We start from the raw sequence: 24,430 nt of genomic DNA on the forward strand, positions 1-24,430 counted from the left end.
TCAGATCAACCATGATATTGAATGGCGGAGCAGGCTTGAGGGTTCAAATGGCCTCCTACTGCTCCTAATTTATATGTTGGTATACATGTTTGAAAAGGACAACTGAGCCATACTTGCTAGCCACCAAGACTACGGCTGAAATTTTCCCAAAATCTGACAAGTGTGTCAGGTCCCTCGCCACCCAAGGACTAGACTTAACTGCGCCCCCGGCATGGACATCATGACTGGTGTTTGTTTTTGCCGGCTGGTTGGGATAATGCAGTGAGGGCAGAAGAGTGACATTAAGCCCTATGATTCCATTCAAATTTATATTATATATAATATGCTAATCCGGCTCGCACCCTTCCTGGATGTGAACCTGATCGTGTCATTGGAGGACTGGGGGAGACGGGGTCAGGGAAGATTACAAACCAAAGTTTCGCTGGCGCAAATCCCATTTTGGGCCACTCCCGAGATTTAGCAGCTATTACGGGATTTTCACTTGCGGCAAACATAGCCGCTAGACTGTAGCCTATGATCTGAATATTGCAGTCAGCAGCGAACCTTTGGGGAAGAAATGCACCTAAACCATTCTTTTATTTTATATTGATGGCATATAGTTCTGCTCTTGTTGACAGAGGAAGCATTTTTTTTTCTGTATCCACTCTACCAAAAATTTCATCATTTTAAAGATTTCTATTAGTTCACCCCCAGCCTTTTTTTTTCCAAAAAGAAGGAGACTCAACCTGTTCATTCTCCTGAAATGCATACCCACGTATTTCTGGTATCATCCATGTAAATCTTGTCCCCCTGGCCCCCACCCCAACCTCCTAAAGGTCCCTGCTTACCTGCCGCCACCCCCCTTCCAATTACCTTTTCAAGCCCTCCACTCTCCTTTCATGGGCATGGCCTTCCTCAGGACCTGACCCGTGGCAGTGGCACACCCTGGCAAAGCTGCCACCTTGGCAGTGCCAAGATGCTGGCTGGGCAGTGCCAAGGTGCCAGCGTTCCGGGGGAGGATCAGGTTGCCACCCTGCACTATCACTAGCCACCTAGGGACCTCTGATGACCTGGGAGACCCACCAGGTGCAGTTCCACCTGGTACACGTTTATGTGGACCAGCACTTAACAGCACCTGGCTGCAGTCTCGCTGGGGAGGCTGGCAGATCCCTGCGAGGCCAGTAGATCTTGGGTATGCTCGCCTGAGTAGGTTTAAACCCTACGTAGGCAAGCGCCATTTGGTCACGACCCTTTTGGACGTGATTCCAACACTTCGCGGGACTTTGGTATATCCTGCGAGGTGTGAAGGCTGCCGGGAAGCCCGCAAAGACTTTCCCGGCACTACCGGTCTCACTCGAGCACATTGCGGCCAGAAGATTGTGCCTGATGTCTCTACTTTTTTTATTTTATCCCTCTCGATATGAACCCTTGTGCTTGGTTTTCTTTCTTTTATGGCTTTGTTAACCCATGATGCAACCCTTGGTGATGCCATATTTGGTATTCCAAGATCCCCTTGTACCTCTACCTCACCCAGACTTGCACCTTCCAAAAAATAATTGATCTCCCTATTCTTCCTGTCAAGATATGCTGCCACATATTGATTTATTTTATTTTAAAAAAATAATTTTTATTGAAATTTTTGAAAAATGTATAACAACAAAACAATAATAATAACAATAATAAACACCCACCCCCCGGACCCGTAACAATGCATATAATGAGCCCCCCCCCCAACCCGATGGACAACAAAATTTATTAAATTAACATAACCAATAACCCCCCCCCCCGGGTTGCCGCTGCTGCTGACCTAGTTCCCTATCGTTGAGCCAGAAAGTCGAGGAAAGGCTGCCACCGCCTAAAGAAACCTTGTACAGATCCCCTCAGGGCGAATTTGACCTTCTCCAGCTTAATGAATCCCGCCATGTCATTAATCCAGGTCTCCACGCTTGGGGGTCTCGCATATTTCCATTGCAACAAGATCCTCCGCCGGGCTACTAGGGACGCAAACGCCAAAACACCGGCCTCTTTCGCCTCCTGCACTCCCGGCTCCACCCCAACCCCAAATATCGCGAGTCCCCAGCCTGGCTTGACCCTGGACCCTACCACCCTCTACACCGTCCTCACCACCTCCTGCCAGAATTCCCCCAGTGCCGGGCATGCCCAAAACATATAGGCATGGTTCGCTGGGCTCCCCGAACACCTAATGCACCTGTCCTCACCCCCAGAAAACCTGCTCATCCTCGTCCCGGACATATGAGCCCTGTGCAGTACCTTGAACTGGATAAGGCTAAGCCTCGCACATGAAGAGGAGGAGTTCACCCTCTCCAGGGCGTTCGCCCATGTCCCCTCAATCTGCTCCCACAGCTCCACTTCCCACTTAGCCTTCAGCTCCTCTACTGACGCCTCCTCCACCTCCTGCATCAACTGATAGATGTCAGACACCTTCCCATCCCCGACCCACACCCCTGAAAGCACCCTATCCCTTACCCCCCGCGGGGGCGGCAAAGGGAACCCCTCCACCTGCCGCCTAGCAAACTCCTTGACCTGAAGGTACCTGAACATATTCCCCGGGGGGAGCTCAAACTTCTCCTCCAACTCACCCAGGCTTGCAAACCTCCCGTCAATGAACAGGTCTCCCAACTACCTTATGCCCGCCCTGTGCCACCCCAGGAACCCGCCATCAATGTTCCCTGGGACAAACCGGTGGTTCCCCCGCAGCGGGGCCTCCACCGAGCCCCCCACCTCCCCCCTGTGTCGCCTCCACTGCCCCCAAATCTTGAGGGTAGCCGCCACCACCGGGCTCGTAGTGTACCTCGTGAGAGGGAGCGGCAACGGCGCCGTTATCAGTGCCTTCATGCTCGTTCCTCCACAGGACCCCATCTCCATCCGTTTCCATGCTGCCCCCTCCCCATCCATTACCCAATTGCGTACCACCGAGACATTAGCCGCCCAATAGTACCCAGAGAGGTTGGGCAGCGCCAGCCTCCCTCTATCCCTGCCCCGCTCCAAAAAGACCCTCGGAGTCCGGTGCGCCCAAACAAATCCCGTGATGCTGCTGTTCACCCTCCTGAAAAAGGCCCTCGGAATAAGAATGGGGAGGCACTGGAACAAAAATAAAAACCTCGGGAGCACCGTCATTTTAACGGACTGTACTCTACCCGCCAACGACAGCGGCAGCATGTCCCACCTTTTAAACTCCTCCTCCATCTGCTCCACCAACCTAGTAAAATTAAGCTTATGCAGAGTCCCCCAACTCCTCGCCACCTGAACCCCCAGGTACCTAAAACTTCTCACTGCCCTTTTTAGCGGGAGCCTACCAATCCCCTCCTGATCACCCGGGTGTACAACAAACAGCTCGCTCTTGCCCAGGTTCAACTTGTAGCCCGAGAAACTCACAAACTCAGCAAGAATCTCCATCACCTCCGGCATTCCCCCCACCGGGTCTGCTACATACAGCAACAAGTCATCTGCATAAAGTGACACTCTGTGCTCCTCCCCACCCCGCACCAGCCCCCTCCACCTCCCCAACTCTCTTAGCGCCATGGCCAGAGACTCAATTGCCAATGCAAAAAGCAAGGGGGACAGGGGCACCCCTGCCTCGTCCCACGGTAGAGCCTGAAGTACTCGGACCTCCTCCCATTTGTCGCTACACTCACCATCGGGGCCTCGTACAGCAACCTCACCCATTTAATAAACCCCTCCCCAAACCCGAACCTCTCTAACACCTCCCACAAGTACCCCCATTCAACCCTATCAACGGCCTTCTCTGCATCTAATGCCACCACAATCTCCGCCTCTCCTTCTGCCGCCGGCATCATTATCACATTTAGCATCCTTCGCACGTTAGTGTTCAGCTGCCTCCCCTTCACAAAACCCGTCTGATCTTCATGTATCACCCCCGGCACACAGTCCTCTATTCTAGTGGCCAAGATCTTCGCCAGCAACTTGGCGTCCATGTTCAACAGTGAAATTGGCCTATATGATCCACACTGCAGGGGGTCCTTATCTCGCTTCAGGATCAGGGAAATCCGCGCCCGTGACATCGTCGGGGGCAAACCCCCCCCCCCCCCCCCCCCCCAATGCCTCGTTAAAGGTCCGAACCAGCCCAACAGGTCTGCATATTTTTTATAAAATTCAACCGGGAACCCATCCGGTCCCGGCGCCTTTCCCGACTGCATGTGGCCAATCCCTCTAACCAGCTCCTCCAACTCTTTCGGCGCCCCCAGTCCCTCCACCTGCTCCTCCTGCACCCTTGGAAATTGCAGCCTGTTCAAAAAGCTCTCCATTCCCCCCCCACCACCGGCGGCTCCAACCGGTACAGTTCCCTGTAGAAGTCCCTGAAGACACCATTAACCTCTACCCCCTTGCGCACCACATTCCCACCCCTATCCTTCCCTCCACCAATCTCCCTAGCCGCGTCCCGCTTGCGGAGCTGATGCGCCAGCATCCTGCTCGCCTTCTCTCCATATTCGTAGACCGCTCCCTGCGCCTTCCTCCACTGTGTCTCCGCCTTTCTGGTGGTCAGTAAATCAAACTTAGCCTGCAGGCTACGCCGCTCCCCCAACAATCCCTCTTCCGGGGCTTCTGCATACCTCCTATCTACACTCAACAGCTCCCCCACCAGTCTCTCCCTCTCCCTCCTCTCCCCCCTCTCCCTGTGTGCCCGGATGGATATCAGCTCCCCACGAATCACTGCCTTCAAGGCTTCCTAGACCATCCCCACCCGGACCTCCCCCTTATCATTCACCTCGATGTACCTCTCAATACTTGCCCGGACCCTCCTGCACACCTCCTCCTCCGCCAACAACCCCTCATCCAACCGCCACAACGGGCGCTGGTCGCGCATCTCCCCCATCTCCAACTCCATCCAATGCGGAGCGTGGTCGGAGATTGCAATGGCCGAATATTCGGCCTCCTCCACTCTGAATCAGTCCCCTACTCACCACGAAGAAGTCTATCCGAGAATAAACCCTATGTACATGGGAGAAGAAAGAGTACTCCCCTGCCCTCGGCCTCACAAACCTCCATGGGTCCACCCCTCCCATCTGGTCCATAAACTCCCTCAGTACCTTGGCCGCCGCCGGCCTCCTACCCGTCCTTGAACTGGACCGATCCAGTGAAGGATCCAACACCGTATTGAAGTCCCTCCCCCCATAATCAGACATCCCGCCTCTAGATCCGGGACACGTCCCAGCATACGCCTCATAAAGCCCGCATCATCCCAATTTGGGTCATACACACTAGCAAGTACCATCTTCTCTTCCTGTAGCCTGCCCCTTACCATAACAAACCTACCCCCCCTTATCCGCCACCACCTCAGATGCCTCAAACGACACATTTTTCCCCACCAGAATCGCCACTCCCCGGTTCTTCACATCCAACCCGGAGTGGAAAACCTGCCCCACTCACCCCTTCCTCAGACGGACCTGGTCTACCACCTTCAGGTGGGTCTCCTGAAGCATTGCCACATCTGCCTTTAGCCCCCTCAGATGAGCAAGTACCCTAGACCGCTTCACCGGCCCATTCAGTCCTCTCGCATTCCAGGTGACCAACCGGATCAGAGGGCGTCCCGCCCCCCTCCCCCGTCGACTAACCATAGCCCGTCGACTGCCTGCCCCAGGCCAGCACCCTCCGCCCGACCCAGTCCCCACGGCGACCACACCTCACCTCTATCCCCCCGGCCCACACCAGCTCCTTCCTGACCCTGCCAGCAGCAACCCGGTATTCCCTTTTCCCCCCCTCCCTCCCCCCCACAGGCTAGGAACCCACCTAGCCGCGAACCGTCCTCCATTGTACTTCCGTGGGTCAGCTAACTTCTGCTGACCCCAAAAACTCCCGCCAAAAACCCGACCCCTCCCAGAGTGGGATCATCCCCCATCCAGTCACTCCTCAAGGCACCGCTCCAGCGCGGGGAGGAACCAGTTAAGGCCCCCCCGTCATCGTCTCCAGCCCCGCAATGCGGGAAACCAGAGGAAAGCCCGCGCTTTTGCACTGCCCCACCACACCCTTCTGACGCAACTCCCAAATACCAGCCCCACTCCATACCCCCAACCCTATACAGAATACAACAAACCCCCCAACCCCCCCCTCAAAATACAAAACTCAAACAATGCCCCCCAACAAAAACAGAACAACACCCCAATAAATAACCATATCAAAATTACAAAAGTTCAGAAAAAACACAGCAACAGCAGTAACCAGCAATAAAGCATTACAACCGACCCCGCAACCCCCAACCCCTAGTTCGAGTCCAGCTTCTCCGTCCGCACGAAGGCCCACGCCTCCTCCGGGGAATCAAAATAATAATGCCGCTCCAAATAAGTTACCCACACGCGCGCAGGCTGCAACATTCCAAACTTTATTTTCTTCTTATAGAGCACCTCCTTCGTCCGATTAAACCCGGACCGCCGCTTAGCCACCTCCGCACTCCAATCCTGGTAGATCCGTACTATCCCATTCTCCCAATTGCTGCTCTTCACCCTCTTGGCCCAGCGCAGCACACACTCCCGATCACTGTATCGGTGGAACCTCACCAGCACCGCACGCGGGGGTTCATTCTCCTTAGGCCTCCTGGCCAGTACTCTGTGGGCTCCCTCCAGCTCCAGGGGCAGATGGAAAGATCCTGCCCCCACTAGCGAGTTCAGCATCGTGGCCACGTAGGTTGTCAGATCCGACCCCTCCAACCTCTCCGCAAGGCCCAAGATCCTCAGATTCTTCCGCCTCATGCGGTGATCAAGCTCCTCGAAGCGGTCTTGCCATTTCTTATGGAGTGCCTCGTGCCCCTCCACCTTACTCACGAGGACCACGGCCGCCTCCTCTCGTTCAGCGGCCTGCGCCTGCAACGCCTGGATGGCAGCACCCTGGGGCGTTTCCTGCAGAGAGTTCAGCACCTCAGCCTTAAAATCTGCAAAACAGCGCAGGAGAGCTGCTTGCTGCTCCTGCGCCCACAGCCTCAACTCCTCTGGTGCTCCGCCGGCCGCCATCTTGGAATCCTTCCCCCGTTTTTTCTGGGGAACTGCTGCCGTTTTTTCCACTCCGAGTTCGAGTCATGAAATGTGGAGAAAGTTGATCACCACACCGTCTCCCGAGACATCGAAAAAATTCCGTTTTGGGCTCTAAAAAGAGCCTAAAAGTCCGTTTGAATCAGGAGCTCCCAAATGTGCGGCTTCCTACGTCATCGCCGCCACCGGAAGTCATCAATTTAATCTACTTAAGAAACAGTCAGGATCAATCATGGAATCAGCCCTCCAGCCTGAGCGACTGGAACTCGACCCGCAGGATGCAGAGGCAAAATAAATTTTTTCTCATTGGCTGTGGTGTTTTAAAGCCTACCTGGCGGAAGCAAGCACAGCCGAAACAACAGAGGAGCAGAAACTGAGCCTACTGCACGCGAGGATGAGCCACAGCATCGCTACTCAACTAAACTGCGCCGTTTTGTATACTGAAGCCCTAGCGCTACTCGACAAAATGTATGTACGGCCTGTAAATAAGGTCTACGCGCGACACGTGTTTACTACTCGCTGCCAGCGGCCTACGGAATCGCTCGCAGAATTCCTGAGAGAGCTTAAAACTTTATCTAGTGACTGTAATTACCAGGCGGTTACCGTGGCAGAATATAGCGAACTTGCTGTACGCGATGCCTTTGTTGCGGGCCTTAGGTCAAATTACGTGCGCCAACGACTGCTGGAAAAGGGGGCCCTAAATCTTGAAGTGACTATTGAACTTGCTACCACTATGGAGGTCTCCTTCCGCAGCCTCACCACGTTCCCCGCGACCCCGTCATGGGCCCCCGACTAGCGACTGCCCCTGGCCTGCGCCACACGGCCGCCCAGCCACAATGCTGCCCCAGCCTGCCACTTTTGCGGCAGCACTGCCCGGCCTGCAACGCGACCTGCAGCAGCTGCGGGCGAAAAGGAACACTATGCCAGAGTGTGTCTGGCGACGAAAGCCCCAGCCTCTAACCCTCCCACGGCTCAAAGCACTCGTTCCCTGTATTCACAGGCCCGCAGGCCCCAAAATGCTGCAGCCTGTATGCCGACTCCGCCCCCACCTGACATGTGTGACTCATGGGGGCGGCCATTTTAGCAATCCTCCTCCATGCGGCCGGCCATGTGCGACTCATGGGGGTGGCCATCTTGGGATCCATCCCCTTCAAACTCTGAAACTCAGCTCGACGACTACGAACTCAGAGGGCAATCATCACGGGGCCACTCCAGCACAGCTGGTCGAGCCGCCTTCGACCCGCAACTCAGCGCAGTCACTCCGGACCAATCACGCCCAAAGCATCTGCGAAACTCGATGGCGACGATCCAAATTAACGGGTACAGCACGCCGTGCGTTTTCGACTCCGGCAGCACTGAGAGCTTCATACACCCAGATCTGGTAAGACGCTGTTCGCTCCCCGTTTTCCCCGCGCGGCAAACTATCTCCCTCGCTTCGGGCTCCCACTCTGTCCAGATCCAAGGGCGCACCGCCGCAACGCTCACAATCCAAGGCGCTAGCTATGCTAAATTCCAGCTCTACGTCCTGCCCAAACTCTGCGCCCCACTCTTATTAGGCCTTGATTTCCAGTGTAATCTCAAGAGTCTCACCCTCAGTTTCGGCGGACCCCTACCCTACCCCCACTCACTATCTGCAGCCTATCCTTGGCTATGTCGTGGAAAACGGAGTCCTGGGCCCAGACCCGGACCGTATGCGGACCCGGACTCTTAGAACTCCCCCTCCCTCATTGTCCCAAGGCCCACAAACGGTGCTTGGGTTTCTTTTCCTACTACGCCCAGTGGGTCCCTCAATATGCGGACAAAGCCCGCCCACTCTTTAAGACCACGCTATTTCCCCTGTCAGCTGAGGCGCGCCAGGCCTTCAACTGCATCAAGGAGGACATCGCCAAGGCGGCCATGCGGGCGGTGGATGAATCCACTCCATTTCAGGTGAGAGCGACGCCTCAGAGGTGCTCTAGCAGCCACCTTAAATCAGGCAGGAAGGCCAGTTGCATTTTTTTTCCCGTACCCTCTCCGCTTCGGAACTCCGACACTCGGCAGTCGAAAAAGAAGCACAAGCCATTGTGGAGGCTATTCGTCACTGGAGGCACTACCTCGCAGGTATGAGGTTCACCCTCATCACCGACCAACGATTGGTTGCCTTTATGTTTGACAACTCGCAAAGAGGCAAAATTAAAAACGATAGAATCCTGCGGTGGAGGATCGAACTCTCCACCTATAGCTACGATATTAAGCATCGACCGGGGAAGCTCAACGAGCCTCCAGATGCCCTATCCCGCGGGACATGTGCCAGCGCGCAGATCGACCGCCTGAAAGTCATCCACAACGACCTCTGCCACCCGGGGGTCACCCGGCTCGCCCACTACATCAAAGGCCGAAATCTGCCTTTCTCCACTGAGGAGGTAAAACTCGTCACCAGAGACTGCCCGATCCGTGCAGAGTGCAAACCGCACTTCTATAGACCAGACAGGGCTCACCTGGTCAAGGCTTCTAGGCCCTTTGAACGCCTCGCGATCGATTTCAAAGGGCCACTCCCCTCAACTAACAGGAACGTTTACTTCTTAAACGTCATAGATGAGTTCTCCCGCTTCCCATTTGCTATCCCGTGCCCCAATATGACCTCCCACACAGTCATTAGGGCCCTGCATAGTATCTTCACCCTGTTTGGTTTCCCCAACTACGTGCACAGCAACCGGGGTTCGTCCTTCATGAGCGACGAGCTGCGTCAGTACCTGCTCGACAAGTGTATCTCCTCGAGCAGGACTACCAGCTACAACCCCAGGGGGAACGGGCAGGTGGAGAGGGAAAATGTGACGGTCTGGAAGACCGTCCTACTGACACTCCGGTCCAGGAATGTCCAAGTCTCCCATTGGCAGGAAGTCCTCCCAGGCGCACTCCACGCTATCAGGTCCCTCTTATGCACAGCGACCAATCAGACCCCTCACGAGCGGCTCTTTAGTTTTTCCAGGGGCACTACCACGGGGGTCTCACTTCCGGCATGGCTGAAGACACCGGGCCCTGTACTCCTCAGGAAGCACGTCAGGGAGCACAAAACCGACCCCCTTGTAGAGAAGGTGCGCCTGCTTCACTCCAAACCCCAGTACGCCTTTGTTGAGTTCCCTGACGGCCGTCAGGACACCGTATCCCTCCGGGACCTTGCACCCGCCGGATCCAGCATTCCCTCTATCACTACAGATGCGCCCCTCACTCTACACCCCACCGTAGTCCCTCCTTTGTCCCTGATTCCCCCAGTTTCCCTAGCCGCCTCCTTCCACAGCTGATGCGCCAGCATCCGGCTCGCTTTCTCCCCATATTCATACGCTGCTCCTTGTACCTTCCTCCACTGGGTCTCCGCTTTCCTCGTCGTCAACAAACTCCGTTTGGAGGCTTCGGCGCTCCTTCAACAGCCCCTCGGGGGATTCCGCATATCTCCTATTCACCCTAAGTATCTCTCTTACCAATCTATCCCTCTCCCTCCTCTCCCTCTTCTCTCTGTGAGCCCTGATGGAGATCAGCTCCCCTCTAACCACCGCCTTCAGCGCCTCCCAGACCACACTCACCGAGACCTCTCCATTGTCATTGGCCTCCATATACCTCTGTATACACCCCCGGATCAGCCCACAGACTTCCTCATCCTCCAATAATCCCACGTCCAAGCACCACAATGGGCCCCTCTCCTCCCAACTCCAGTTCCACCCAATGCGGGGCGTGATCTGAAATCGCGATGGCCGAGTACACCGTCCCCTCTACTGTCTGGGTCAGTGCCCTGCTCACCACGAAAAAGACGATCCATGAATGGGCCTTGTGCATGTGAGAAAAGAAGGAGAACTCCCTCGCCCTTGGCCTAGCAAACCTCCATGGATCCACTCCCCCATCTGATCCATAAACCCCCTCAGGACCTTGGCCACAGCTGGCCTCTTACCTGACCTAGACCGATCCATTGCCGGGTCCAGTACCGTGTTGAAATCCCCCCCCCCCACCTTAATTAGGTTCCCCACCTACAAATCCGGAATCCAACTTAGCATCCGCTTCATGGACCCTGCATTGTCCCAATTTGGGGCATACACATTCACCAGCACCACCCGGGCCCCCTGCAGCATACCACTCACCATCACATACCGGCCCCCTTTATCCGCCACAATGCCCACCGCCTCGAAAGTCGCCTGTTTGCACACCAAAATTGCTACACCCTGTTCTTCGCGTCCAACCCGGAGTGAAAGACCTGCCCTACCCATCCCTTCCTCAGCCTGGTCTGATCCGCGACTTTCAGGTGCGTCTCCTGTAGCATGGCTAAGTCTACCTTCAGTTCCTTTAAGTGCGCAAATACCCGGGCCCTGTTGACCGTCCCATTTAGGCCTCACTTTCCACGTGATCAGCCGGATCGGGCGACTGCCCCACTAGCCATCTCCTTTTTTGGGCCAGCCACGTGCACACATCTCCCGCACCTTCCAGCCCCCCAGGTGGAGGCTCCCCGCCCTAACTCTCCCTATTATCTCCAGCTCCCCCTCGGTCAATACAGCAGCAACCCAGTACCCTCCCAACTCCCCCCTCCCCCGGCCAAGCAATTGCTTGACTCCCACCATTGCACTCCCGTAAGTCAGCTGACACTTGCTGACCCTGGCTGCTCCCGCCTCTGCCACTGATCCCTGCAGAATTCCTTCCTAAAACCCAAGCCCCCCCCCCCACCCACCACCACCACCACCCCCTTCAAACCAATGTGGACTCCAGTCCAATACCGCCTCCCTGCGTCGGCCCCGCCCCCTCTCTTTCCGCGGGGAAAGAAAACCCGCGCTCCCAGTCATTGCTGATCCCGCCCTCTATGGCGTAGCTCCATTCTCCTACAACCTCACCTTCATCCCCAGAGGCCCAGGGGTCCCGGCCCCTTCTCCTCCCACCGTACGCGGGGAACAACCCCTTCCAGATCAGCGCCTGCACAGAAAAAAAAGAAACACAAATATCACCCTCTCCCACTCCACAACATCCCCCAAAACATGCTACAGACCACTAATTTGAGTTCAGCTTCTCATTTTTGATAATGGTCCACGCCTCGTCCGGCGTATCAAAATAGTGGTGACGGTCCTGATATGTGACCCACAGTTGCGCGGGCTGCAACAGCCCAAACTTCACCCCCTTTCCGTGGAGAACTGCCTTGGCCCAATTGAATCCTGCCCTCTTCTTGGCCTGCTCTGCGCTCCAGTCCTGGTAAATGCGATTTTCAGCATTCTCCCACCTGCTGCTCCACTCCTTCTTCGCCCAACTCAAGACGCACTCCCTGTCAGTGTAACGGTGAAACCTCACCACCACAGCTCTCGGCGGCTCATTCGCCCTCCTCGCCAGGATTGTGTGCACCCCATCCAGCTCCAAGAGCCTGGGGAAAGCTCCCACGCCCATTAGCGTGCTCAGCATTGTGGCTACATACGCCTCAGCATCTAACCCCCTCCGCACCTTCAGGGAGACCCAGAATCCGCAAATTTTTCCTTCTCGACCTGTTCTCCAGATCCTCAAATTTCTCCTGCCACTTTTTATGGAGCGCCTCGTGCGCCTCCACCTTCACTGCCAGGCCCAGGATCTCGTCCTCGTTATCAGCGGCCTTCTGTTGCCCCTCTTGAATCACTGTCCCCTGCATTCTCTGGGTCTCTACCAGCCTTTCTATCGACGCCTTCATAGGGGCCAACATCTCGGTCTTCAATTCCGCAAAGCAGCTTCATAGAAACTCTTGCTGCTCCTGCGACCATTGAGCCCACGCTGCCTGGTCTCTGCCTGCCGCCATCTTGCTTTTTTGCACCCGTTCTCCTCTCTACTCTAATGCCCCTTTTTTGACCGCACCTTTCCTGGTCCACTCCATACAGTGCTGGGGGGATCTTACTGCCGTCTTCCCACACAGGGATCGTCAACCAAGTGCCGCTGGGGCTCCTTAAAAGGGCCCAAAAGTCTGTTTTCGGCGGGAGCTGCCGAACGTGCGACCTACCCAGGCATTGCCGCAACCGGAAGTAGTCAAGTCCACATTTTGAAAGGTTTGCAGCACCTGGGAGCTGACTAATTCTACCAAGATCAGGGCACCATTTTGAAAGGGTGTCCCGATTTCTAAGTGAGCTTGAGGGACCCCCTACTCTTCACACCCCAACCATTATTAGGCCCCATCATACCTATTTTTCACCCCACCCTTCATATCCCCCATCCCCCTTTTTTCATGGGTATGGTCTCCCTCAAGCCCTGGCGGGGCCACCTGGCCACCCTGGCAGTGCCAGAGGGACATCCAGGCGGCCACGCTGTTCGGTCCCCAACCATCCAGGAGTCTCCAAAGGACTGGGTGCCATTAGGCCAGTACTAAATGGTGCCTGGTCCTGGCCGCTGGCGAAGCTATTAGTTCCCAGGCCCCTAAAAAATCCGGCACAGGCATATTTAAATGAGCACAGACGCGATCCAGATCGCAACATCTCTCGAGGTTCAGACTCTCGCAAGACGAGTTAAGCATTGAGAATCTCGCGAGAGGCATCTTGGGAGATTCATTGGCCTTGTCGTGTCCAACCTGGTGGTAAATTGCACCCTGTATTTTGATTCCAAAGTCCAAATCGATTATCTCTGACCTTATTCATTATTCTATTATGGGCACCTTATTGAAGGACTTTTGAAAATCCAGATAAATCGCCTCTGCATTGTCTACTCTCTCATCACCAAAATATTCAGTAATGTTGGTCAAGCTAGATTTTCCCATTTAAAATCCACATTGACCATTCATTATTTTGTCTGTTTCTAGATGTTCTCTTATTTTTTTGACTCCAGTAGGGATTTCATTATTTTTCCTACCACTGATAAACTGATTGGTCTGTAATATCCTGGACATGTGTCACCCTTCTTAAATATAGATATTAACCATCTACCAGTCTTCTGGCACTATGCTTTTTCAGATACATCAAGTATGTATAATATTGCCACTGCTATCTCTTTCCTAGGTGTTTTTGAAAACAAAAATGCATGATGCAATTTATTCTTACTCAGGGGTTTATCCTCTTTTGCATTTTATTAGTTTATTTAATACATCCCCTTTTAGATTTAAACTACACTTGTATTACTCATCACATCATCCAATATCTACCTGTTTTATCAACTGCTAATTACCAAAGTGAAATAATTATTTCATATTTCTGCCAACTCTTATCATTCCCTGTAGTACTTGCTATCCTATCCGTCCCTGCCTGATTCCAATCCCAGCTTTTCTTTTAAACTGATCTACCTTTAAAATATTTTACTATTTTGTTTGATGTTCCTTGATGATTTAATTTCATACACATATCATCACATTTAAATCAGTGTACTAAAAGTGAAATATTGCAACATATACAAGGATTAAGGGAGAAATGTAAATATCAGAATACAATTTAAAAATCTGCAAATTTAAAATATTCTGATGAAATAAGACTGTACTTGTAAGATGTGTTTCTTCAGGGCCACAGAGGTTTTCAGCATTAATTATGACTTGGTGCATTATGTGTGATTGAACAAGGCGTAACTTTTTAATTAATCATGCAGAAAGAAAGGTTTAGCAAAATTGACGTCCACAACAAATCAGTGATTTCTGATTGACTCCATTTGTGAAACCTGCAGAGCATACCTTAACTGAGTATTATTGACAGCAACTTCCTGATTTATGCTTTTGATTGTGCATATGTGGATTCCAGAAGTTTTACAGATTAATAACGAGTGATGATAGCCTCTGGGCCATAACTCCGACTTCAATAATTTGGAAAATTTGTTTCAGCAACATTAATGTATCAAAATAACCTAACAAATGACAGCCATCAGAGCTTAAGAAGCAGTAGATCCTGCTTGAACAACCTCCTGGATATATATTTTTTGTTGGTGTGACATCCAAAATTGAATGAATGGGGGCTGGGGGGGGGGGGGGGGGGGGGGGGGGCGGGGGCGGGAGAGAGAGAAAGGAAAGAACCAAGTGAATATGTTGCACGAGAAACATTTAAAAAAAAAAAAATTAAGTCCATGAACAGTAAGCTTAAAAGATTGATGTGGCTTAATAAGGGAAGAAAATAGACTAATTGTAAAAGGAGGTACGTGTAAGATACTGTATGGGGAGCTAGAATTTGCTGATGGGAAGTTGAATTTGAACGTGGATTCAGCTGATGCATCCAGCAATATGAGGCACAATTAAACAAAATAAATATGATGCTGATTTTTTTTACACTGGAAAATCAGTTGAGCTTAATTAACTAAAAAGGAAAGAATACACTCATGAGATTGTAACTTGCAGTGCTGCGCCCAGTTGCTGCAACATGACCAAATCCTTCAGACCCTGGGTGGAGTGTTGTACAGTGATAAGTAAGAAGTCTGACTAACAATGGAAAAGGAAGAGCTATGAAGAAGAAGCGAGGAGTGTGGGCTCCAAAGCTATAGATGGTAAGGTTGGTGCATAGAAATGAGTTGTATTTGTTAAATTTGCATATTTAACCAAACCGCGCATAGATAGACTTTACCGCCTCTTTCAAAATACCGCCTCTTTCAAAATGATCAAACACCACATGTAATAATTAGAAAGTGTTGAATATTAATAGTAATGTGTGTAAAGTGGTAGTGGCAAGTTTAATATTGGCTGATCAACTTTATGATGATCTAGGAAGGTAAGCTGTTTTCATGATGGTTCAGTGACAGTTCTAACTTTAGTATGAGTTTAAGCTGGATTGCCTCAATTGTTCATATTCGCAAAAATGCATTGGGTGGGCCTTTTGCCAAAAGATAATAATTAGCCAGAATTCATGACATATGCATTGAATTGGCCTTTTAGTAATAATCTTTATTGTCACAAAGTAGGCTTACATTAACACTGCTTTGAAGTGACTGTGAAAAGCCCCTTGTCGCCACATTCCAGCACCTGTTTGGGTACATGGAGGGGGAATTCAGAATGCCCAAATTACCTAACAGCATGTCTTTTGGAACTTGGAGCACCCGGAGGAAACTTACGTAGACACAGGGAGAACGTGCAGACTCCGCACAGACAGTGACCCAAGCCGGGAATCAAACCTGGAACCCAGGCACTGTGAAGCAACAGTGCTAACCACTGTACTACCGTGCCGCCCATCTGTTCATCTGTGTATTTGAATCAGTTACTTTTGAAATACGCTTTGTAATTGTGACTGATTTTTTAAATATACTCTTTTATGCACTTTTCATATCTTGGCTTTTTAAACAATATGGCCTTGTGAAATAATTCAGTTTAGCTTAATAGCTACCTTGTTCAAAACTGCTATGTAGTTAATGGTGACAATCACAAATATTTTTCCTTCTCCCAAAGGCGTTTGTGATGACGTTTTCCATTTTATCAGTTTCTTGAGCCTGGCAGATCTTCCTCCAAGCTGTGAACAACGTTTCCTTCCTTGTGAAATGGCTTGTGTTAAATATTCCTTGAAGAATGGCATCATCGATGAATTTCATTGCTTCATAGATCCAGGTGAGTGATTATCCTTTTTTCTATATTAATGGAATATGGGAGATGTAGGGTTGTTTTTGGAATGGAAGCAGTTTATAATGGATTCTTCATTACCAAAATGGCTATACCATTATTTATCAAACACAACCATAAAAAAGCAAGCAAACAGGAATGCAAATAATCAAAACAAATACGTTTTGAAGAAGTCGATGAATGGCTGCCATCTCTGAGCAAACCCCTCCAGGCCCAGGCAGGCCCAAAACATGGGGACATGATTCACGGGCCCATCCGCGCTCCGCCCACACCTAGCCTCCACCCCTTCAAAAAAACTTGCTCATCCTGGCCACAGTCATATGTGCCCAGTGCACCACTTTGAATTGAATAAGGCTAAGCCTAGCACATGAAAAGGATGTATTGACTCTCCTCAAAGGTTCCTCCAACGACCCAGCTTCCAACCCCGTCCCCAGCTCTTCCTCCCACTTACGGTTCACTATCCCTATCTGGGCTCCTTCCCAATCCATTAACTCTTTATAAATTTTCACAGTAACTTCATTGAAGCCTACTTGTGACAATAAGCGATTATTATTATTAAATTTCCGACACTCTGCACTCACCTACCCTGTTTTTGACACCACCTTGTCCTGTAGATCCTGGGGCAACAGGTGGGGAAAGGTCAGTACATGCTTCCTGACGAAACCCCCGTCTGTAAATACCCATTCCCAGCGGGCAACTCCACTTCCTCCACCAACTACACCCAGCTCAAGATGCTACCCCTGGAGCAAACCTATGACTCCTGCAGATTGCTGTCCAAACCAAGGCCCCACCAACCTCAGATGATGCCGCCACTGTCCCCACGCCCTCGGCCGCCACCATTACTGGGCTTGTGTTGTGGTGTACGTGGGAGTCAAGAACGATAGAGGCGCATCAACAGTGCCCTCAAACTCGAGTGCGTACAAGAGGCTGCCTTCATCCACTCCCATACCGACCCACCCACCCCATCCCCCGCTCAAGCAGCACCTTCTTAACCTGTGGGGCTTTACCCGCCCAAACAAAGCCCGATAACCTCATTTTAAAAAAAAACCTTTTGGAATGGAGATTGGGAGATGCTGGATCTTGGGATAACCGTCAGCTTCACCGATTGAATCCGTCCTGCCAACGACAGCAGGAGCACATCCCACCTCATAAATTCCCCATTCATTTGCTCCACCAACCAAGCCAGAGTTCAGCTTGTGCAGCTGCTCCCAACCCCGTGCCACCTGAAGGCCGAAATACCTGAAGCTCATGTCCACTACCCTAAACGGCAACTCACCAACCTCCTCTCCTGCACCCTTATCTGGATCGGGAAAACCTCACTCTTCCCCATATTCAATTTGTACCCCGGAAATGACCAAATTCTTCTAATTTGCCCATAATCCCCAAAATAACTTTTAACGGTTTTGATATATACAGCAATAAATCGTCCACGCACAGCCCACCCGCACTATCTCCAGCTAATCCCTTGACGCTCTAAACGCCATTTTCAGTGGCTCTATTGCCAAGGCAAAGAGAAATGGGGAGAGTCTGCACCCTGCTGCATCCCACGGTGCAACCTGAAATATTCCAAGCTCACCCGGTTTGTTGGCACACTCTCCGTCGGTGCCCAGTACAACAGCCAGACTCAGTCCACAAATCCCTGCCAAAACCCAAACTGCCCCAGCACCTCCCACAAATAGTCCCACTCCATCTTGTCGAAGGTCTTCTCTGCATCCATGGCGACCACTGCCTCCACACTTCGTCCCTTTGGGGGCATCATTATAACATTTCATGACCGGCTGATGTTAGCCAACAGATGCCTCCCCATTACAAACCCTTTCTGATCCTCCCCTATCATCCCCGGCTCACAGTCCTCCATACGTGAGGCCAGGATCTTGGCCAACAATGTAGCGTCCACATTTAAAATAGCGTCCACAATGAAAATGGCCGGTACGACCCACACTGCTCCAGATCCTTATCTCTCTTTAAAATTAAGGAGATCGAGGCCTGAGATAAGTTAGGAGCGAGTGTGGTGAATGAGAATTCACACGGTATTATAATCTATATATATATATATATATATATATATATATATATATATATATATATGCATCAATATTGTAAGTGCAGTTGCACTACCTGACCACCAGGGGGAGTAGCTCTGGGAGCACTCGAGAGTTTGTACTCCTCCCCCTGGAGCTGCTGTATAAAGATCCGTGCCACAGGGTCAGCCAGCCAGTTCACCGAAAGTTCAGCGGCTAACAGGCTGGCTCTGTTGTAAGTATATTAAAACCGCTATTCTAATCCTACAAGCACGTGTCTGTAGAATTCTTGGTTCCAACAATTTAATATACTTACGAAACAGTCAAAGTAAATTATGGATCAGCCCTCAAGCCCGGACGCCTAGAACTCGACCCACAGGATGCAGAGGCTAAGGAAATTTTTTCCCACTGGCTGAGATGTTTTAAAGCCTACCTGGCAGAAGCCAGCACCGCTGGAACAACGGAGGAACAAAATCTCAGCCTACTGCACGCGAGGGTAAGCCACAGAATCTCCACACAGCTAAATCCGGCCGGTTCTTACACCGCAGCGCTGGCAATATTGGACAAAATGTACGTTAGGCCCATTAACGAGGTTTATGCACGCCACATGTTTATGACCCGCCGTCAGCGGCCTACAGAAATGCTAGCTGAATTTGTACAGGAACTGAACAATCTTTCCAATGACTGTAATTATCAAGCCGTTACCGCGGCTGAACATAGGGAACTTGCTGTGTGGGACGTTTTCGTAGTGGGCCTTAGATCTAACTATGTGCGCCAAAGACTGCTAGAAAAGGGGGCCCAGGACTTAGATACTACTGTGGAGGCTGCTACCACTATGGAAGTTTCCTTCCGCAGCCTCACGTCGTTTCCCGCGGACCCCGCGACCCCATCGTGGACCCCCGACCAACAGTCACCCCAGGCCTGTGCCGCACGGCCCCCCCAGCTACCGCGCTGCCAAAGCCAGTTACTCTGCTGCCCCAGCCAGCTACTCAGCTGCTCCAGCCAGCTACTCAGCTGCCCAGCCTGCCATTTCTGTGGCCAAAGCCAGCACCCACGGCAGCACTGCCCAGCCTGATCCGCGACCTGCAGCAGCTGCGGGAAGAAAGGCCACTATGCCAGAGTGTGCCTCGCGAAAAGGGCCCCAGTTCCTAACTCCCCAGGAGAGAGCAAATCGCTCCCAACACCAGCGGGGCCCGTAACGCTGCGGCCTCAACTCCGCCCCCTCCCGCCACGTGCGATCCATGAGGGCCGCCATCTTGGCAAACCCCCACCATGCGGCCGGCCACGTGCGACTCATGGGGGCCGCCATCTTCCTCGGCGCTCACCATGTGCGATCCACGGGCCCCATCTGCATCGGCATGCTCAGAAAGCACACCTGAAGACTACGACTTCCCCGGGAACTCATCACGCGGCCCGCAACTCAACGCAGCGATCCTGCATCAAGCTCGCCAGAACGTACCGGCATCTACTCGACCGGACGCCCACTCGGAAGACTACAACCTTCCCGGGCACTCATCACGCGGCCCGCAACTCAACGCGGTCACCCTAGATCAATCCCGCCCCAAGCACCTACGAAGTTCAACGGGTCCAGATCAACGGGTACAGCACGCCATGCCTCTTTGACTCCGGGAGCACCGAGAGCTTTATACACTCAGAGCTGGTAAGACGCTGTTCGTTTCATATTTATCCTGTGAGCCATACTATCGCCCTCGCTTCGGGCTCCCACTCAGTCCAAATCCAAGGACGCACCGTCGCTACGCTCACAATTCGAGGCGCTAGTTATTCAAAATTCAAACTTTATGTCCTGCCTGACCTCTGCGCGCCACTCTTATTAGGCCTGGATTTCCAGTGCAACCTCAAGAGCCTCACCCTCAACTTCGGCGGGCCCCTGCCCCCACTCACTATCTGCAGCCTAGCCACGCTACGCATCTCTCGCTCTCCCCCCCCCCCCCCCCCCCCCCCCCCCCCTCTCTCGCCAATCTCACTCCAGATTGCAAACCAGTAGCTACTCGCAGCAGGCGATACAGCCTACAGGATAGGGTCTTTATCCGATCGGAGGTCCGACGGCTGCTCAGTGAGGGGATCATAGAGGCCAGTAATAGTCCCTGGAGAGCTCAGGTGGTGGTCATCAAGACCGGGGAAAAATTTTGCATGGTCGTCGACTATAGTCAGACCATAAATCGCTTTACGCTCCTAGACTCGTATCCCCCTCCCCAGAACTGCCGACAAGGTTAACCAGATCGCCCAATATCGGCTATTTTCCACGGTTGATCTGAAGTCTGCATACCACCAGCTCCCAATCCGCCCGGAGGACCGCCACTACAAGGCGTTCGAGGCCGATGGCCGCCTCTTCCATTTCCTCCGGTTTCCCTTCGGCGTCACTAACGGGGTTTTGGTGTTCCAACGAGCAATGGACCGAATGGTAGACCAGTACGGGCTGGTCAGCTGAGGGGCGCCAGGCCTTCAGCTGCATCAAGGAGGACATCGCCAAAGCAGCCATGCGGGCGGTGGATGAATCCATTCCCTTTCAGGTTGAGAGCGACGCCTCAGAGGTAGCTCTAGCAGCCACTTTAAATCAGGCAGGGAGGCCCATTGCATTTTTCTCCCGTACCCTATCCGCTTCAGAACTCCGACACTCCTCAGTCGAGAAGGAAGCACAAGCCATTGTGGAGGCTGTTCGTCACTGGAGGCACTACCTCGCAGGTAGGAAGTTCACCCTCATTAACCGACCAACGATCGGTTGCCTTTATGTTTGACAACTTGCAACGAGGCAAAATAAAAAATGATAAAATCCTTTGGTGGAGGATCAAACTCTCCACCTATAGTTATGATATTAAATATCGACCGGGGAAGCTCTACGAGCCCTTGGATGCCCTATCCCGCGGGACATGCGCCAGCGCGTAGATCAGCCGTCTGAAAGCCATCCACGTGGTCCTCTGCCATCCAGGGGTCACCCGGCTCGCCCACTACATCAGAGCCCGAAACCTGCCTTTCTCCAACGAGGAGGTAAAAGCGGTCACCAGGGACTGCCCGATCTGTGCAGAGTGCAAACCGCACTTCTATAGACCAGACAGGGCTCACCTGGTCAAGGCTTCTAGGCCCTTTGAACGTCTTGCGATCGATTTCAAAGGGCTACTCCCCTCCACTAACAAGAACATTTATTTCCTCAACATCATCGATGAGTTCTCTTGATTCCCTTTTGCCATTCCATGCCCCGATATGACCTCCCACACAGTCATTAGGGCCCTGCATAGTGTCTTCACCCTGTTCGGTTTCCCCAGGTACGTGCACAGCCACTGGGGTTCGTCCTTTATGAGCAACGAGCTGCGTCAGTACCTGCTCGACAAGGGCATTGCCTCGAGCAGGACTACCAGCTACAACCCCAGGGGGAAGGGGCAGGTGGAGAGGGAGAACGCGACCGTCTGGAAGACCGTCCTACTGACCCTCCGGTCTAGAAAACTCCAAGTCTCCCAATGGCAAGAAGTCCTCCCAGACGCGCTCCACGCAATCAGATCCCTCCTCTGTACAGCTACAAATCAAACCCCTCACGAGCGGCTCTTCATTTTTTTCTAGGGGCACTACCACGGGGGTCTCACTTCCAGCGTGGCTGAGGACACCAGGCCCAGTCCTCCTGAGGAAGCACGTCAGGGGGCACAAAACTGACCCCCTTTGTTTAAAAGGTGCGCCTCCTCCATTCCAACCCCCAGTACGCATTCGTGGAGTTCCCGGACGGTCGCCAGGACACAGTATCCCTTCGGGACCTGGCACCCGCTGGATCCAGCCCCCACCCCCACTGAGGAACCCCTTACCCCGTTCCCTATGCTCGCGCCCCCGATTCCGCAAGCTCGCCCTACCGGTTTTACGCGCCAGCCCGCCCCCAGTCTCCGGTCGAGCCAGAGGTGTATGAAGTTTGGACGAGACCCGCCCCGGAGTCTGCCATCGTACCCCAGCTCTCAACACCCACCCAGCCACCGCAAGAGGCTGCAACTCAGGTGCTCCGCAGATCGAAACAAACAATTTGTCCACCGGACAGACTAACTCTGAGCCACCACCCCCGCCGGACTCTATTCTTTTCACAGTGGGTGAATGTGGTGAATGAGAATTCACACGGTATTATAATCTGTGTGTGTATATATATATATATATATCAGTATTGTAAGTGCAGTTGCACTACCTGACCATCGGGGGAGTAGCTCTGGGAGTACTCGAGAGTTTGTACTGGGCTCCTCCCTTGGCTCTGCCCAGGACTCTTCCCCCTGGAGCTGCTGTATAAAGATCCATGCCACAGGGTCAGCCAGCCAGTTCACTGAAATTTCAACGGCTAACAGGCTGGCTCTGTTGTAAGTATATTAAAACCGCTATTCTAATCCTACAAGCACGTGTCCGTAGAATTGTTGGTTCCAACAGCGAGCACTCCCTCACCTAGTTGAAGCCCTTACCTGCAGGGGCCCCAGGTCCCCCAACAACGTTTTTATAAAATTCCACCGGGAACCCATCTGGGTCCAAGACCTTCCCCGCCTGCATCGCCCCCATACCCTCCCAACACTTCCTCACCAACAGACCACAATGTCTCCGGATAGGTAACAACACCTCTACAAGAGTCATCAACACCGGGGCCCCGCAAGGATGTGTGCTCAGTCCTTTATACTCCCTGTGTGGCTGGATTGAACTCCAATTCAATCTATAAGTCTGCAGATGATACAACTGCAGTGGGTCGTATCACAAACAATGATGAATCAGACTACAGAAGGGAGATAGATCACTTGGTTGCATGGTGTGCCAAGAACAACCTCTCTCTAAATGCTGGAAAGACCAAGGAACTGATCACCAACTTCAGGAAGCGTAGCATGACCCTCACCCATGCTTACATCAATGGCCATGAAGTAGAGATGGTTGATAGCTTTAAGTTCCTGGAGGTCACCATCACCAACAGTCTGTCCTGGTCCACTCACATTGATGCAACAGTCAAGAAAGTCCAACAACGTCTCTACTTCCCAACGGAAGCTAAAGAAATTCGGCATGTCTGCATTGACTCTCTCAAAGTACAGATGTGCCATAGAGAGCATCCTATCCTGCTGCATTACAGCTTGGTATGGCAACCGCTCGGCCCAAGATCGCAAGAAACTGCAGAGTGGTGAACTCGGCCCAAACGCATCACACAAACTTGTCAACCTCCCATTGATTCTGTCTACACCTCCCGCTGCCTCAGAAAGGCAGACAGCATTATCAGCGACTCCTCCCACCCAGGCTTTGCCCTCTTCCATCAGACAGAAGTCTGAAGACCCGCATATCCAGACATAGGAAAAGCTTCTTCCCCACAGTTACTGGACTCCTCAACGATTCTCCCTTGGACTGATCTGTTCCCTGTATATGCACTATGCTGCTCTTGTTTAACTTTGATCCGCACTGTAACCAATCACTATTTGTTGATGCACCACTGTCTATGTACTCTGTCGATTATTCTTTTGTCTACAATGTACGTACTGTGTATGTTCCTTCGGCCGCAGAAAAATACTTTTCACTGTACTTTGGTACATGTGAAAATAAATATAGATCAAGCAATCAATAGGGGCTCACAGCCCCTCCACCAGATCCTCTTTCACCTTGGGGAGCAATCAAGCCTATCCAAGAAATGCCTCATTACCTCCACCCCAGGCGGGGGGGGGGGGGGGGGGGGGTTCTGACTCAGTGTCCTGTAAAAGTCCCCGAACACCCCATTCACCCTCACCGGGTCTAATACCGTATTCCAACTCCTATCTTTCAACTTTCCGATCTCCCTCGCTGCTTTCTCAATTGGTGTGCCAACATCCTACTCGCCTTTCCCCTGTATTCATAAACTGGCTCCCAAGCCCCCCTCAACTACCCTACCGCCTTACCCATAGATATCAGTCCAAACTCCATCTGGAGCTTCTGCCGCTCCCTCAACAACCCCACCTCCGGGGCGTCCGAATATCCAC

At 52.3% G+C, this 24,430-nt stretch overlaps 1 protein-coding gene across 1 annotated transcript in view; it reads left to right on the forward strand.

Moving 5' to 3' along the window:
* LOC119968910 (protein maelstrom homolog) overlaps nucleotides 1–24,430 on the forward strand; it is an 82,751-nt gene that overhangs the window by 14,322 nt on the left and 43,999 nt on the right. Inside the window, exon 4 of the mRNA XM_038801890.1 lies at nucleotides 16,285–16,440. Within this exon, the coding sequence (XP_038657818.1) occupies nucleotides 16,285–16,440 (156 nt within the window). The remainder of the gene's footprint in view (nucleotides 1–16,284; nucleotides 16,441–24,430) is intronic.

The sequence above is a fragment of the Scyliorhinus canicula genome, chromosome 7, assembly GCF_902713615.1.
Source record: "Scyliorhinus canicula chromosome 7, sScyCan1.1, whole genome shotgun sequence".
Classification (NCBI taxonomy): Eukaryota; Metazoa; Chordata; class Chondrichthyes; order Carcharhiniformes; family Scyliorhinidae; genus Scyliorhinus; species Scyliorhinus canicula.